Below are 18,145 nucleotides of genomic sequence, written 5' to 3' on the forward strand. Positions count from 1 at the left end.
ATGGCATTCTAGTGTAGAGCAAATGCGTCTGCCACAGATCATTTGATGTAAGTGAATATGCATCTTCCTCCTCGCACAGGATGGAGGATTAACATCATTGCAGACACGAGTCTCCATCCCCCAAAACCAAGTTAAATTCGATGCTGGGTAAGAGCCCAAATGTGGAAGCCTCTTTCAAAGAAGGCAGCACTCGCATTTCTTACGCCTCCAGACTTCTTGAACAGGCAATTCAATGAACAGGCTTTCCAGTCAAAAACAACGACATCAGCCAAATAGGCCAGTCCCTTTTTCCCTAAAGTGCTCTACCTACTTTGAGAAGGTTACACATGAAAACGAAAATCAATATAAGGTTAAGGTTTCTATAGAAAATACTATTAATAGGTGAATATAACTAATAACAGTCATTAACACTTGTTCTAAATGTTTTTATTCTCACGCAAACAATAAGATACATAAATAAGTCAAACTGTGCTTACTAATTTAAAAGGTTTTGAAAATATGGAGGCAAAATAGCTAATTTTACCAAATAAACTATTAACTCAATTTAATTGAAATTATCACTGCTGCTTATTGAGAGCTTCCCATATGCTCGGCTTTGCAGATATTTTATAGCATCCAATCCTCACAGCAACCCTTTTACGGACAGGAACTACAGTTAATTGTTCGATATATTCATTTTTTCACACTATTTAAAAATAATGTTTGAGCCCGGCCGGGCGTGGCTCAGCGGCTGAGCATCGACCTAGGATCCAGGCGATCAGGGTTCAATTCCCAGTCAGGGCACATGCCCGGGTTGCGGGCTGCAGCCGATCAATGACTCTCTCATCATTGATGTTTCTATCTCTCTCTCCCTCTCCTTTCCTCTCTCTGAAATCAATAAAGATATATTTAAAATAATAAAATAAAATAATAAAATAAAATAAAAAATAAAAAAATAAAATAAAATAAAATAAAAAATAAAATAAAAAATAAAATAAAATAAAATAAAATAAAATAAAATAATAAAATAAAATAAAATAAAATGTCTGAGTTCCTTAAATGTGCCAGATGCTCCAGTGCTGGGGAGAAAATGGCAGGCAAAATCTGACTTGGATTCCACGAGTTACGGAGCTTAGAATACAGTGAAGGAGAACATTATTAGCTGAATGATCACTTAATTTTATAGCAGAAAAGGTCAGGAAAGGAAAAGGGGAGATTTGATCTAGTCATAGAGGTCAGAAAAAGCTTTCCTGAGAAAATGACAACAGAGATTTGAAAGATGAATAAGAATTAGTATGGCAAAAGGCCAGAAAAGCGAATGGGGTAATAGCATATACATGCAAAATCCCTGTGGCAGGAGAGAGGCAGTTTCAAGCAACCAAAAGGTAGCAGTTACAGCTTCGGGGCAGAAAGCAGAGGAACGTGGTGTAACAGGAGGCTGGGAAGAAAAAGGTGCTGAATTATAGGACCTTGAAGTTGGGTTAAGGACTTGAATCTTTATTTTAGGAATAATCAGAAGCAGGGGATGCTTAAATGCTTCAGGTTTGCCCAATGTGGCCTAGACTTCAGAGCCTGTTAGGATATTTAAGAGTACAACCTTCAGGATCATTTTCTTTTAGTAATTACCATAAAAAAGTAAACAATAATAATTTTAAAGGTCTGTTTTCTAATTGTGCAAGTACATAATGTCAATATCTTTTAGGGTATAATACAAGTATGTCTCTGCACTGTCAAACCAGGGTGAGAAGAATATTTCTCAAAATGGCAAGGACATTTTCACAAAGAACATGAAAAACAAATGATTCATTATGTGATGGCTTTCTTGCAGCTATTTTTAAAAGTTAGCAAAATGCTAACTTCTTAACTTTAAATTACAGATTAATACTTAATTTTAATTAATATAGTCATACTTTTGCCAAATGTACTTTTCAAAGTAAGACATTCATATGTTTACTTTCACCTATATTCTCTGGCCACCCACCATCAGCCTGTTTGATAATTTCTTGATCACATAGTTTAAGAATAGGTGTCCCCAAATAAAGAAGCGACTGTTAATAGATAGATTCTTTCTTAAGGTGCTGAAAATGTTCTAAAATTGATTGTGGGGATTGTTGCACACCTCTGAGAATATACCAAAAGCCATTTAATTGTACACTTTACATAGATCAGTTTACGATATGCAAATTATAGTTCAATAAAGCTGTAATTAAAAAAAAAAAAAATACGTGTCCCCTACAGGCTTCCTTTCTATTACATAAAAATTCCACGAATTGATTTTTTCTTACCACTACGCTATACACCTGAAACTAATACAAAATAATACTGAATGTAAACTGTAACTGAAAAATAAAACATAAAAATTGTTTTTAAAGATTTATTTTTTGCTCTTGCCTGGTCGCTCAGTTGGTTGGAGCATCCTCCCATGCACCAAAAGTTTTCAGGCTCGATTCCCAGTCAGGGCACATACCTAGGTTTGGGGGCCAATCCCTGGTCGGGCACCTACAGGAAGCAACTGGTTGATATTTCTCTCTCACATCGATGTTTCTCTCTCTCTCCCCCCCCCCTTCCTCTCTCTCTAAATATTGATAAAAAACACCACCACATATCCTTGGGTGAGGGTTAAAAAGAAAGGATTTATTTCCTTACTTACTAGTTACACAATTAAATATCATGGCCTTAAAAGACTCCTTTCAGCCTGGGCTAGTGTGCCTTAGTTTGCTGAGTGTCGTCCCACGCATCAAAAGGTCACCGGTTCGATTCCCAGTCAAGGAGGCAGCTTCCTTTCTCTCCCCTTCTCCCTTCCTCTCCCTCTAAAATCAATAAAAACATATTTTTAAAAATTTCATTTAAGTCACTTCCTGATAATTATGCAAAAACACATTGATAATTTCCAGGCTAGTGGAATTATTTAAATTCTGTCATTAAAAATTTCAAAAACTTTTAACTTGCCATTACAAAATTAAGGTGAAATATTTGCTTATTTTATTTGTTTGGGTTTTTAAAATATTTTTATTGATTTCTGAGAGAGAGGAAGGGAGAGGGAGAGAGAAATAGAAACATCAATGATAAGAGTCATCGATCACCAGCCCCCCAACACATCACCTGCCCCCCAACACACACGCCCCCATGTTGGGGATCGAGTCCGCAACCCGGGCATGTGTCGTGGCCCAGAATCAAACTGCAATCTCCTGGGTCATAGGTTGATGCTCAACCACTGAACCATGCCCGGGGTTATTTGCTTATTTTAATTGCATTCATTAGTTTCATTTATTGGAAAGCACTTATTGAGTGTCTAATGTTTACAGAGATTGGAGTAGTTCCTTTTTTAAGAATGAGATGATGAAGAATCTATTTCTGTTCCAGGACCCTAACAAAGAAGTCTGAAGCAGACCTGATATATACCCTCCAGATCCTTGGAATAATCTACCTTTTTAAAGAGTCACACCCAATACCGAGTATGTACAGAAAAGCTATTTTATATAATCCCACAATATTCTTAAATGATTCACAATTCACTGTAACTTCAAAACACATCCTGTCCAAAGGAACAAATTAAATCTGCATGCACTCTTATTCCATTTCCTTAATTGAACATTTTTATATTTGAACTGTTAACTGAGATTGATTTGAGGCTGGCTGGCAGCCTCGATATTATTGTAGCATCTGGACCATAAGAATGGCTTCAGTGGCATCTGTTTGACTACATCTTCCTTAGAGAACAGGTTGAACTTCCTATGCCCTTTTAATCAAGTGTCCACATAATCAGAAGTATAAAGCCAAAACTTCCTATTTACTCAGAGGCTAAAGTCTTCCGATTGCTATTAAACTTGGCCAGTAATATCCAAATATAATTTCAATGTATGATTTTCACATATACAGAGCTTTAGCATCTGGGTTAAAAAGATTCCAAAACAAAAGGGATTAAATATGTAAAACAAACAGAAAAACAAATAAACTAGAGCTATTGGGGGGAGGGGAAGTGGCAACAATACACTTTTCTGTCTCACTGATCAGACTGTCTCTGCCTACATCAGTCCTACAAAGGAAGAGGCTTGACCTTCAGACAAGGGACAAAATATACTGGAAATATAATGAGAAGAATCATGTTGACCAGCACAGAAATACTGTTTAGCCTTGTTAGAGAACTTCAGTCCACACTTGATTTTGCATAAATTGCAGTAATAATGTTCATAGATCTAGCAGGAAGATTGATTAACTAATAAAAACCATGAGGTTGAATGTAAGATCTCTGAAAAAGACCAGAACCACAGGAGCCTCCAGTTCAAGATTGACTCATGAAGACTCTTCCTCTTACCCTGGGATAACTCCAGATCTTTCCCCCAGTTTAGTTAGGAATAAAAGACTTCACCAAAGAAGGTTAGATGTAGAGATAAATTGTTCCCAGTTCTCCGGGCTACCTACATAAGAACTCAAGTGGTCTATTTTTAATTCCTTTGCATCTTTTAGTGCAGCTACTCCCAATTCCCTCTTAGAGGCAATATCAAAAGAATTTGGAAAATCAAAGCAATTCAAAAAGTGAAATGACTAGCCATGCTGCCAAATCAAAATGTCCATTACTGCAAAGCCCTTTAATCAAGGAAGGTCCCTCTCAGAAGAGTCCCTGCATAAATTAAGTTTATTATTGCAATTGGGATGTGAGAAGAAATAATGATTGAAAGACCCAAATTGTTATTCTTGGAAGCAGTATACACTGGTGTGTTCTGGGCCGGCTTTAATGTGAATACATAGATAAATTGCCTTGATTATAAAACTAACCAAATAACCAAATAATCAATAGCTATTAACTCATCTTTGTTTCAAGAATGCATCATATCACTGGGTGATTTCTCTTTGGTTATCAAAACTGGGTCTGAACCCAGCAAGGCCAAATGGTTTGGTCAGTCTCAAAAAGAAACTAAATAGGGCTGTTTAAAGCTACATTCACCCATTACTACACATAAATCAGAAGAGTAGGTGAGTCAGTGCAACCTTGGAAATATCTGACTTAATTTGGCCCAAATACCTACTGGTAAATAAGCATTGTCCCTATTGATGTCTTCTACCAAAGATCAAAATAGGCAAAATTCACATAAGTTTGTACACTGCCTCGTTAAAAAAAAAAAAAAAATTGAGAATAGTTATGGTTATAAAATGAAAGCCAAATGAGTGAATATAAAAAAAAAAAAAAAAAAAAAAAATGAAGGCAGAGATGAGGTCCCAAATCTTCAACTGTTAGGACGAAGTAATCATGTTACCTGGCGGTTCCCCCAGAGCTTGGAGAAGGCGGCACACACGCATTTCCATGGATTTAACATTTTTCAACATTGGGCAGATGGCAACACCCATTCAGGCATCTGAGCTGCCTCTCTAGAACTCTCCACAACCCATTTGAAAATGGACTTCACTGTGAAGCTTTACATAACATTCTTTCATAATTCTGAAGAATCTTTCAAAATTAATCCCAGTCATAATTTTGGAATGCAACGTGAGAATCAGTTGGGGAACACATTACAAGAGCTGCACCAAACACTTCATCGTGTGTGCACGCACATGCTCCCACACAAACATAATTCCTCTTAGGGATTATAACTCCCTAAGTAAACTTTGAAGGCACAATATACTGCTTTCTACTCCACGTCTGAAGAATAATAATTGCACTAAATAAAATAAATAGTAAGGAGTAAATTAGAAAGAATCCAACAGATTTCTGTTTTTACCTCGTGCTTAAATTATAGGTTCAGTGTTTTCCCAGCCAGCAAGTTGGAGGCTGTGGGGGAGGAGGGGAGAGCCAGATTACATGGGATTCCTTCTAGCTCATGAAAGATAAATATAAATCCCTAGCTTCTTCCCTATTGACTCAATAAAAATATAAGGTGCTCTAACCAGCCGGAAGCTCCTTTTTTAAATTCCATTTTATGCTTTGAGCCAGAACAACGTGTCTTCGCAGGGTTCCCGCGGCGCCGGGAGAACAGCCTGGGCTCGAGTCTCTCCGAAGCTGCAGCCCCTGGTGCAGGGGTTCCAGAGGCGAAGAGGGGGCGCTTCTTTCACCTGCTCTGCGGGAGACCTGCTGCGTGCGCGTGGCCCCAGCTCCTCACCTTGGGAGAAGCTGGAGTTCTTCCGAAACTAGGCGCCTCGTTTCGCATTCCAAGCGGAATGTGTCGGAGGAGATGGTAGGGAAAGCTACCTGCTCTGGCATTTATGTTATAAGTACTTTTTTAAATTTTTTTCCATTTTGAACCAGCCGGCCTCATGTACTTTCGTGAGTACAAGCCACCCCGCCGGCCCTGGTCGAGCACTTGGGGAGGAAGGCAGCCCCAGCCCCCGCGCCTGGCGGGCGCCCCCTGGTGGCCCGACGCGTCCGACGCGCTCAGGCGCCTGCGTTCACCCCGAGGCTCCGAGAACTAGGGCGTCGGGCTAGCGGCTGGGGGAGGGCGGGGGAGGGGAGGGCGGCAGATCCGGGCCAGCGGCCCCTGGACGCCGCGGAGCGGTCTCCCCGAGCCTCGGTCGCTCTCCCCCGAGGGTGGGGGGACGTAGGCCAGCGCCCGGAAATAACGCATGCCACTTCCCCTGCCATCTCTAGTTCCAAACCCCGGGCGAGGGGGAGAGCCCTAAAGAAACATGGAGAAGGGCGGGCGAGAGCGCCCAGCGGCGGGGAACCTGCCCGGGACTTTCTAGAGCGAGAGCTCGGGAGGGGGCAGCCGGTGCCGGGTCGTTGCAAACGGACGTGGGCTGGAGCTGGACCCCGGGAGTCGAGCACCACGTTTTCAAGCACGGTCTCAGGAACTCCGGCTTCACACGGGGGCAAGACCGCAGGTGCTCTGCGGAGTGCTAACCGTGCCTCCTCGCGAACCATTCGGGTCCATTGTCAGGGGTGCGTGCGGGGGCCGGGGTGGGATTTCTCACCGGCCCCCGCGCAGGCACGTTTCTGAGGACTGCCTATCTGTGCCTTTCTAGCTTTGTATTTACGTTTTTCAGTAGGGAAATATAGTCCATATTGTCAAAACGGACAATAGGGCTTTCTTGAGAAATGTGCTAGGTGACAAGGAGAGTAGGGAAGGATGACTCTCCAGGCTAAGTGGAGAAGGAAATCTGCAGGGGAACAGGGAGCCCCCCCCCAATTTCCGAAGCCCGTGATGTCGCCCGCAGTAATCGTGTACGTATTACTGAATTAACCGATTCTTCAAAGGATTAGACTGTATACTTTCCTTCAGCTATTGTGTAAAACAAAATAGCAAGATCTTCAAAAAGCCCCCATCTATGTAACTAACTAACCCTTTAAAAAGAAAATCTAATATTAAACCGAAAAACTACAAATCGACACAATCAAAAGCAAATCCCCCGGCCGGAGCAGAAGGTACTTGAAACCGAATCTGCATTCCGTTCCTCGCGTGCGCGGCTGCGAGGTGGGGGAGGCGGTCCGCGCCGGTGCCTGGTGTATAATCGGGTTAATCCAGTAGACAAAGAATAAACCAATAGCCCTCCCACCTCACTTCCCGCTCCCCTTCCCCTCCCCCTTTTTCTCTCCCCGTCGCCCCTCGGGGGGGGGGGTCAGAAAAGGGGAAAGGTGGGTTTGAAACGGATTCTGTATAGTCTTAAAACCTGCAACGTGTTCTAAATGCTCACACTGCGTGGCCCGAGTGAGTTTTAAGTGTTCGTTCCCTTTTCCTAGGGCTGGGGAGAAAGTTCCCTAAGTCAGCCCGAGCCGATGGCTCGTCCTCACGGCCTCTGGGGAAATCTTAAGGTCAGTGTTTCCTTGAAACTAGATAAACTGACCCCGCCGTGCCCAGCCGGCCCCGCGGGCGCCCCGCGTGACGGCGCCCGGCGGCAGGACCGGCCCGGGGCGCGCGGGGCGGCGCGGTTGCCCTTTTGAATGCCTCCAGCAGCTCGAGCGCTGGCGGGCGCTGGAGCGCGAGTGAATGTAGCCCCGCGGAGCCAATGAGCTGGGACCGGATGCGATATATCCTCTGGGACAACAACTGCTCTGTTCCGCCTCGGATCCACATGACGCCACTTACTGCTGCCGCGGCCGCCGCAGAGCTCCCTGCCTCCTCCGGAAAGGCGAGGGCGCAGGCCAACCGCGAGCCCCCCCGGCCGGGCCCCAGACCCTCCCCCTCCCCCCTCCCGCCTCCGCCCCCGCCGCCCCCGCCTCGGCCTCGCCGCCGCGCCTCCACAACGCCCAGTCTGCACAACCCCGAGCTGCGCGCCGCAGCGCGAGCGGAGGAGAGGGGCCGGCGGAGCGCGCAGCGCCCAGGCCCCCGCGCCCGCCCGGCCCGGCCCGCCGCCCCGCGCCGCCTCCGCTCCGACGCGGCGGCAGCCTCACGACTTGGCCATCTGGCTCTAGGTGCTCTGTAAGGCCGTTTTCTTGTCTCATTCGCTCCTCTGCCAGGGAAAGAGACTCGCCGTTGGCGCTTCGGCCTCCAGTTCATTGAGAAAAAAAGAGGAAATACTCCGCGTGCGCTTCTGGAAAAGAAGGGGGGTCGCCTCCAGCCCTGAACCTCGGAGTGTTCTTCGGCTGGGGACTTGGCTTCGGATTTTCCTCTCCTTTTTTAACTCTCGCCGATCGCTCGGAAGTTGGACTGAAGCAGAGTTTGGAAAGAAGGAGGGGGGGAAAGTTTGCATCGGGGCTGGAATTATTTGCAAATCGCAGGAAGAAGAGACTCCAACGGAGAGGGGTTGGTGCAAAGCCGCGATCACGGTGAGGCGCGTTCGGTTCTCCCCCCTCCCGGCGCCCGGGCCGGCGCGCTGCGGACAACATGGAGTAGGTGCAGCGGGGCCGGAGCGGGGTCTCTCCCCGAGGCCTCTCGGCGGTGCCTCCCGGGCTCCCCGCGGAGGGCCGGGCGCTGCCCGCGGGCCGCCTGGCCGGGGGCTCGGCCTGCCCGGGCGGAGGCTGCCGCGCGCCGGCAGTGTCCCCTGCCCCACGCGCCCGCGCTCTGGGGGTTGGGGTGGCGGAGGCTCGCGGAGTCGGCTCCCAGCCCTGCGTTGGTCCCGAATTCGGCTCCGAGAGCGGAAGAGGGAGAAAAAGACTGAGTTTTCCCTGTTGCCGTTGCAGGCGTCCGCATTTCTAACCTGTTCCTCCCCGGGGAAGGCGAGTCCTGGGAGAGGCTGTCCCGAGACTGGGGTGCCCACGGGACCGAGGCACGCGAGTCGCTCGCCTCATGAGGGCAGCGAGAGCCAGTGGGTGAAGAAAGGACAGGGGGCCGGGTGGAGGGAGCCCCCGCCTGTGTCCCGAGTGGAGAGCCCGGTGCGGGTGGGAGCGTCGCCCCGCCTGGCGCCGCGTCTCTGCGGTTCGGAAGTGCAGCTTTCTCTGTTTTCCGTTCTCCTTGGTCGGCCTGGGTCACGCTTTTCTTATTTTTGGAAGATTGGTCTGACCCAACACAGGAAGAAAGTCATCAAGCGGTCGCGATCGTTTTCCATTACCTGAAAATAGGTGGCAAAAGAAGCTAGCCCCCCTCCCCCTTGATTGGCGGATCTACTTTTTGTTGTTGCTGCTGCTGTTTTTTAATTTGGAATCTTGTGCGTTTTTACAAAGTGGTTTCTGTGTGGGTTTGGCCCACCCTTGTGCTGAAGTCCCCCCCCCCAATCCTTAGGCTGATCACACACTTCTTAATGGGTATTTCAAAGTAGTTTAAAAGCAGGAGTGGGAGTGAGAGGGCCCCGGGGGTGAGGGGTGCGAAAGAGGCAGGGGTCGGTAGAAATAACTTTTAAAAGAGAGAAAAAAAAAAAAAACCTCCCCCCGAAAGATGCTTCTTTCCACAGGAAGCACATCTGCGCGGAAAGTTCCCAGCCCAGGGATGCGGGTCCTGCATGCCCGACGTGTGCAGTGGAGCCCTGTAAAATGTCCTTTCTTTAAAAAGGACTTTCTCTTTAACTTTAAGAAATACAGATGTGTGTATGTCTGTATTTTAATATATAGGCGTGTGCTGACTGCAGGCGGTGCCCTTTCGGCCAGTGCGCGGCGGAGGCGCCGGGCGCGTGGGCCAGACCTCGGAGCCCGGGCTGTGTGTCTAGGGCAGGGCTGGGAGCCCGTGCCGGATGTTCGGGAGCCTTTGCGGGAACGCCCTGCGGTGGGCTACGTGACCTCTCCCTGGGGGCGGAGCGGCTCCCTTTGGAGCTGGAAGGCAGGTCTCCGGGGTGGGGGAGAGTTTCGGCTGCAAAGGGTGGGTCGGGAGAAGTGTGCTCGAGCTTTCGCGGCGCGTCCCCTCCGCAGGCGCGCGCACCGCCTCCCCCTCCCCGCCCCCCGCCCCGCGCGCCCCGGCAGCCTGCTGGTCTCCGGACTGTGCGCTGGGGGGCTGGCCCGCCCTCTGGGCTGCGTGGGTCCCCCGGGAGGCGAGTCCCTCGGGGCGCCGGCTGTGTCCCACCTGCTGGGGACGGTGCTGGGCGCTGATAGAGCCGATAAACGCGGTGAAGGCGAGGGCGGCGTTGTCCGGTCTGCCTTCCTGTTGGAGGTGAGATCCGGTTTCCAGCTCTGCCTTGTGCGGAATCGGGAGGCGTGTGTCACCTGCCTGTGTCTCTTCTAAAAACCCGAGGTTGGCTAAAAGTCCACTTTTGCCCGTTTTCGTTCACTGTAGACTTAGTGGTAAAAGGGATGGTAGTTTTGAAATGTATCGAGAGATTGCAGTTAAAGCCATTACTTGTCAGAATGATAGATTTGAGACGTGACCTTTTATTTTTTTATTTTTAGAAACGGGCAAAGCATTTAAGATGTGGACATAATTTATTTCTAAAACAGAACAGTGAGCTATAAAATTTAAGTTCTTCTAGGCAATCAGGCTGTAAAATACTTGACTCTGAAGCTGAGAAGCTGAAAATGAGTTCCTGTCTTATGCATGTCGTGTGAGTGTGCTTGCTTGTGTTCCTGGCACCTACCAGGATTTGAAATCGTTTGGTTTTTCATTCTAAAACTTCGTGCCTACTGTATAGTGAATGGTACTGCATGACTGTTGTGAAATCTATAACTATTCCTGGAGGGAGGGAGGTGTTTACTTTCTGCATGCCATGTTCATCATACAGAATTTTATAAAGTTACAAAATACTAGCTAAGTAATAGTTTAAGGTATTTGCTGTCTGAAAGCAGACTTAAAGAATTTCTAGGCTGTATTTATTAACGCTAAAGACAAATGACCATGATAATCGTAAACCCTTTCAAAGTTGGAAAAGGTGTTCAGCTATTGAAAATGCCAGTTGCAGTTGGTTATGTTCTAACATCACTTTCTTGCAATTTTGACATGGAACCTGAACCTTGCAAATTTAATGTTTATTTGCATAAGGAATTGTTACTGAAGTGATTGAAACAAAGATCAGCTTTGTGTCACTACGCACCGAAAGATTAAAGAATTGTCTGTATCCAGCCCAAATTTTACATTCTGGTGCAGGTATTGATCATGGGGCTATTCTAATAACCCCCACAGCCACTCAGATACAAATCCTGTTTCTCTAGGGGAAGTGGGAAATGAAGAGTTAACTAAGGTGGGTGGAGAATGGGAAGTATCCTAGAGTGTAAACCTACTTTTCCCTCTTGGTTTCCGCAGGAATTCAGATGTGTTCTAAGCCTGCTGGAGTGACCACACTTCCAAGACCTGATGGAGACCAGAGCTCAGAGTGGCAGTGGGTCACAACCCTTGCTGCAGGCACCCCGTGACAGCATCAGACAGCGTGGGGAGCCTGACCCCAGAGAAGCCCTCACCCAGCAGGTACACGTGCTGTCCCTGGATCAGATCAGAGCTATACGAAACACCAATGAGTACACAGAGGGGCCTACCGTTGTCCCGAGACCTGGCCTCAAGCCTGCTCCTCGCCCCTCCGCTCAGCACAAACACGAGAGACTCCACGGTCTGCCTGAGCACCGCCAGCCTTCCAGGCTCCAGCACTCACAGGTCCATTCTTCTGCACGAGCTTCTCTGTCCAGGTCCATCAGCACCGTCAGCTCGGGGTCTCGGAGCAGTACCAGGACAAGTACCAGCAGCAGTTCCTCCGAACAGAGACTATTGGGACCATCCTTCACCTCTGGGCCAATTGCTGATGGGATAATCCGGGTGCAGCCCAAATCGGAGCTCAAGCCAGGTGAGCTTAAGCCACTGAGCAAGGAAGATTTGGGCCTGCATGCCTACAGGTGTGAGGACTGTGGCAAGTGCAAGTGTAAGGAGTGCACCTATCCGAGGCCTCTGCCGTCAGACTGGATCTGCGACAAGCAGTGTCTTTGCTCAGCCCAGAACGTGATTGACTATGGGACTTGTGTGTGCTGTGTGAAAGGTCTCTTCTATCACTGTTCTAATGATGACGAGGACAACTGTGCTGACAACCCGTGTTCTTGCAGCCAGTCTCACTGTTGTACACGTTGGTCGGCTATGGGCGTCATGTCCCTCTTTTTGCCTTGTTTATGGTGTTACCTTCCAGCCAAGGGTTGCCTTAAATTGTGCCAGGGGTGTTATGATCGGGTTAATAGGCCTGGATGCCGGTGTAAAAACTCAAACACAGTTTGCTGCAAAGTTCCCACTGTCCCACCCAGGAACTTTGAAAAACCAACATAGCATCATTAATCAGGAATATTACAGTAATAACGATTGTTCCTTTTTTTTTTTCTTTTTCTTTTTAACACACTAAACAGTTATAAACTTGGCACTGTTAGTAGAGGGTTGGGCTATTCTTTGCTGTTTGCAGTGAAATGCTTTTGTCCATGTGCCATTTTAACTGATACGCTTGTTAGAACTCAAGGTATGGGATATAGAACCTGGCAACTCGTTGCATAAGCTAAAGCAACAGATACTCCTAGGCAAAATTTTTGTTTGTGAATAGTCCTTGCAAAATTTGTAAATTAGCAAATGACTTCTTTTCCATTGTTTTCTCCAGAGATAATGTGCTATATTTTTGTATATACAATAATATTTGCAACTGTGAAAAACAAGTTGTGCCATGCTATATGGCACAGTCACAAAATATTATACTAATATGTTGTACATTCGGAAGAATGTGAATCAATCAGTATGTTTTTAGATTGTATTTTGCCTTACAGAAAGCCTTTATTGTAAGACTCTGATTTCCCTTTGGACTTCATGTATATTGTACAGTTACAGTAAAATTCAACCTTTATTTTCTAATTTTTTCAACATATTGTTTAGTGTAAAGAATATTTATTTGAAGTTTTATTATTTTATAAAAAAGAATATTTATTTTAAGAGGCATCTTACAAATTTTGCCCCTTTTATGAGGATGTGATAGTTGCTGCAAATGAGGGGTTACAGATGCAAATGTTCAATATAAAATAGAAAATATATTAACGTTTGAAATTAAACAGCTCTTTTGTCTTATTTTACCGTTTGGGGTTTTTAATCTATGGTTACTGCTTTAAAGTATCATGGAGATTTGATGACTTTGTGGGAGAATTATAGTAATCAGGAGAGAAATAACTGAGTATTTGACACACTTACCTGTATTAATCATGAACTTCTTTTGGCTCCATCATTGCTCTTGTTCTATCTGCTTTTGTAAATTTGCTGTCTTGCCTTTGTTTTGCAGGCGTTTTTTGTTTTGTTTTTAATCTTAAACTGATACATTTAGAAGACTTCCCTAAAAGATTAACAATTAGACTTTCTTTATATCTAGTATTAAGAATGAATGCCATGAGGCTAATTCAAGACCGGAGAAACTAATTTAGTTTAACAAACATTTATTGAATATCCCGTGTGTCAGGCATTCAGTATAGACACAGAAATGCTTATAACTGAGACAAAATGTTTTCTTGACTTAGCTGATCATGGCTATGTTTTTTCCAGTGTGTTTGGTTTTAGACTCAAGGTTTGTTTTATCACCATGATACTGAATTCCTTATGTTAGGAAAGGCACAGAAAATATAGCTTGTTTTTGACTCAGGTAAAGGATATCATGAAATGTCATTCTATATTGGCCTGATAATTCAAGCTGAAGCAGGACAACTTGAGAGCACCCTGTCTTATTTAATCAAATTATCCAGAAAATTGTTAAATTTTACTTTGAGAAAAAGATGCAATATGACAATAAGTCTGTTTGCAGTTGTCTTTTGGGAGCAAACACAGCAAGCTGCTACAAGCCCATCTTGACAAATATAAGGATTTTTTTATTTGTAATAAGTCACTTGATTAATTAGTCACTTTGTGGTGGATGATTTTTTATTCCAAAAGCACAGCCTTTTGCTGCCAAGAACCGCCGGAAGTCTAGGAAATGATTTACCTGTCATTATTATTTAATCTCTCATTTCCTGTTCTGAGGCTCCTTCTGTAGTTAAGAGGTCTTAGTACAGGTTGTCTTATGTTTTGTTTTGTTTGGTTTGGTTTTGTTTTGTTTTGTTTTTTTAACTGGCTTTCAAGGAACTATATAGTCTCCTAAGCCAACACATTGCTGTAAGGACTTTCAATGTCCTCTAAGCTTACTCCAAAAAAACAGAAGGTTACATTAATTTAGAAATGATTTACTCTAAGTTTCAACTTTGGGATACTGCATGTTGCAATTCTAATACTCATAAAACTTAACCCAAAAAATAGTCTAAGAGGAATAAGAATGTTGAAAAATTGGGCAGGGTTTCTTAGTCATTGAGAAATTTGCAAGATTTGTAAAGCACAAAAAAATTGACTAATTAGCTTTATTCATAAACTGCCATAGGTACTGATAGACCTTCTTTGGTGAAGAAGTAAGAAAACTTCACTGCATAAGCAGTTTTCAAAGTGTTCTATAGACAAATTGCATCAGAGGCCATTGGGTGTTTGTTGAAGTCTACACTGTAAGAGCCCTTCACTGAATCAGTCTGATGGTGTGGCCTAGGAATTTGCATTTTTTTAATCCTTACCTGAGGGTACATTTATTAATTTTCAGAGAGGAAGGGGGAGAGAGAGAGCAATGTGAGAGAAACATCTATCTGTTGCCTGACTGGGGATCCAACCCCTAACTTTTTGGTGTATAGGACGTCACGCCAACCAACTGAGCCACCCAGCTGGGCCAGGAATTTGCATTTTTAATCATTCCACTGGTGATTATGTGCAGTTTGAGAACTGACCAAGGAATTGCTTTCTAATTTAGCTTTCTAATTTTTTTTTTTGATGGAGTCCAATGTAAAGCATAACTCACTAGGTTGAATGTAGAGCCCAGTGAGAAGAGGATTTGGTGTTAAGTCTTTATGAAGTCTCGATGAAAATCATTTAAAGATAAGTAGGGAGATTGGGTTGCTCCATCAGCTTCCAGCCAACCTAGTAAATGTTGAGTTTATCTGTAAACCAGCATGGAATTCATTTTCAGAATATGGAAATTAAATGTTTTATGTCTAAACAGATTAAAAACGGTGCTCTTCAGTGTGTTACAGAGAATTTTTAAATTTTGCAAATCTTCTCACTGAGAGGAATAACCACCTCAAGTACATAATCTAAATTCATGAAAATTCATAAATAAAATGAGTTTAAAATCATTGGCCATTACTTTGATACTGTGATAGGTTCAAAGTATACGGTTACAGCAAACGTTCAGTTGACTCCTAAACATTTACTGAAATAACTTTTTTTCTGGTTCCTTGCATTTTTATTTTTATTTTTTTAGAAACCTGTACATTCTCTATATTGAGATGAATGTTAGAGTGACAACTCGATTGTTACAACATTAACTTATGTGTTTCGAGGAGAATTTTTTTTAAGGCCCTGCCAAATTTCTGCCATGTCGGAGCATGCTCTGAGGATTGTTTGTGAAAGAAGAAAGCAGAAACTAAGCGCAGGTACTCCCGACCAAACTTTGCATAGCTTCTATATACGCCTGTCTCAGGACTGCTTGCCCCTCCACATCTCTGTAAGTTAAGATACTGATGATGTCAGGCGAGTGAATTTGCTTTTTCCACAGTGCTGTGAGGTATCTGATGGGCCTTTGAGGGGGGTTTGATGTAATGTATTAACTTTTGAGCATACAGGTCAAAATTCAAAGGTTTAATGTGTTGAGAGTTTCACTTGCAGCTATATCCACAATTGGCCATTTGCCTTCCTCTATTTTATTTTTTAAAATATATCTTTATTGATTTCAGAGAAAGGAAGGGAGAGGGAGAGAGAGAGAGACAGAAACATCAATGATGAGAGAGTCATGGATCAGTTACCTCCTGCACGCCCCCCTACACGGGATCATGCCCGAAACCTGGGCATGTGCCCTGACAGGGAATCGAGCCTCGATCTCCTGGATCCTAGGTCAAAGCTCAACTGCTGAGCCACGTCTGGCCGGGCTCTTTCCTCTCTAATGTGCAAAAGGACCAAAATGTCAGTGCAAAAGTCTGGGCTTTGAAAATTGTTTAGTGTTTAGTGTAGATAAAGAAGATTGTCATCTTGTGCAGAATAGTTTACAATAGTCAAGTAAAGAAAAAGAAAAATAGAACAATAACTAGTTACAGGAATGCTGCATCAGTATCCATTGTTTGGTTTTCATTGTTCATTGAGGTAAAAGTTATGTTGATTTCTATTTTCATTAGGGTGATTGCCTCATTTCTCTGTGACATACCAAGGGTAGGTCTCCATTGATTAAAGACCAGAGCAGAATCTTAAAGTAAGGCCCACCTGATTTGCCCTAACTGATCATCAGAGTGCAGCTATGCATCTGGAATGTTAAATCACTGGTTTGGCCATTCTTGGAAGAATAAAACTGTTAGGCTATATAGATATAGTCCACATGGTTCTCAAAACCTATACGTATATCCTATGGTTGGATTTCATTTGAATGCCGCACAACCACCTTCTATATCACAAGACACAGCCATGTGACTACCACTAATGACAGTACACCTTTGCTCAAAATTAAATCTAAAATAGTCATTTCATTTAACAGTCAAAAGAAAGGGAGATAGAAATGGAGCAAATAAGAAAAAATAAAGATTAGCACTTAAACTTTTATCCATGGCTAGCAAATATTTAACATTTTTATTTAAAACTAAATTTTGATTGACATAAAGAATTTTTAAAAGCCAGTCTTATTTGGCAACTAACATTTAAAAAAATTAACTATTAAAGGAGATTAGAATGAAGTCTGTTGCCTTGGCCTCCACCTTGGCTTACATGAGGCATGTATGGCTTCAGCATACAGGAAAAAAGTTTATTTCTCAAAACACTTCTAATACACAGAGAAGAATAATTTGGCTTAATGCAAGGACCACTTGGAATGGAATTGAGACACCAAAATAATTTGGCATTTCACGTTAACAAATATTTTTTGAAGGGTTACTCCTTAAGAGTCAGGGCGAGTGGAATGTAATGCATAAGGCAAGGGTTAGCAACTCTAATGCATGACAGGACTTTTAAAACAAAGGCACAAGCAAGGTGCCATGAGAGAGCAGGTATCAGAAAAAGGCCTGATGCATTCTGTAGTGGGTTTGTTCTCCAGGTCTCGGCAATGGTTACTGCTGTTTAAATAGCCAAAGAGTTTTTGCTAGGAGAGATGCAGCAGAATTAATATTATTCGTGAAATAACATTGTCCGCCATGCTGATATCCTAAATCCTAAGTGAAATGTAGAGATGTTTGATGAATATTTGGACAGCTATATTTTGCTATGTTTATTTTTAAAGGTTCATAACCATTAACACCTTTCCCTAAAAAATATAGATTGAAACATACATTTTAAAAATATTTAAGAAATAAATTGGAAAGGTCCATCTATTCTTGCTCTTCCAGTTTTGCTGGAATTCACCTCTTGTCATTAACCCATAGTTTTAGCTTGAACTGGAGATAATCAGGCTGAGAAAAAGTGTGACAGTGTGAAAGGAAGTGGTTGAACTTTGGAGCAATTCTGCCGTTGTCAAAAAACAATGCCTGAACCCTGGCTGCTCAGGTCCACGTGGCTCTTAAGTTACTACAACTTCCATTTTGAAATGGTTTTGTGCTCCGTATAGTATCTGGTTTCTTGACTTACATCAGTAGGGCTTACAGTCAACCAGGGTTCTGGTAAATAACATTTTTGTATCATCTATTTCTCCAAGGTCTTAATAGGTTTAGTGCACCCTTCCTTTGTAGTCCCCAAACCCTGCTCTAAAGTAGGTACAAAATAGCCTTCATAACTGGCTGGTCATACCAGAAAACTGTTCCTGACATTCCTGTAGAAAAGTCGTCTTTATAAATTCAGTACAGCATTTATGGATGTGTATCTAATGGTCACTGTGAACACTATAAAGCCTGGTGACCCAG

General features: G+C 43.9%; 1 protein-coding gene across 1 annotated transcript; it reads left to right on the forward strand.

The window, feature by feature from the left end:
- The first annotated feature begins 8,166 nt into the window (after positions 1-8,166).
- On the forward strand, positions 8,167-13,267 carry SPRY2 (sprouty RTK signaling antagonist 2). The gene is made up of 2 exons (XM_081129583.1): positions 8,167-8,674; positions 11,508-13,267. The coding sequence occupies exon 2, from the start codon at positions 11,559-11,561 to the stop codon at positions 12,504-12,506; it is 948 nt and encodes a 315-aa protein (XP_080985709.1). The 5' UTR covers positions 8,167-8,674; positions 11,508-11,558; the 3' UTR covers positions 12,507-13,267.
- Positions 13,268-18,145: the final 4,878 nt, after the last annotated feature.

This window comes from Miniopterus schreibersii (genome assembly GCF_964146895.1).
Source record: "Miniopterus schreibersii genome assembly, chromosome: 2".
NCBI classification, from domain to species: domain Eukaryota; kingdom Metazoa; phylum Chordata; class Mammalia; order Chiroptera; family Miniopteridae; genus Miniopterus; species Miniopterus schreibersii.

Excerpts from the sequence above, each read along its gene's own strand:
- SPRY2 (XM_081129583.1), top strand. The coding sequence starts at position 11,559 with ATGGAGACCAGAGCTCAGAGTGGCAGTGGGTCACAACCCTTGCTGCAG.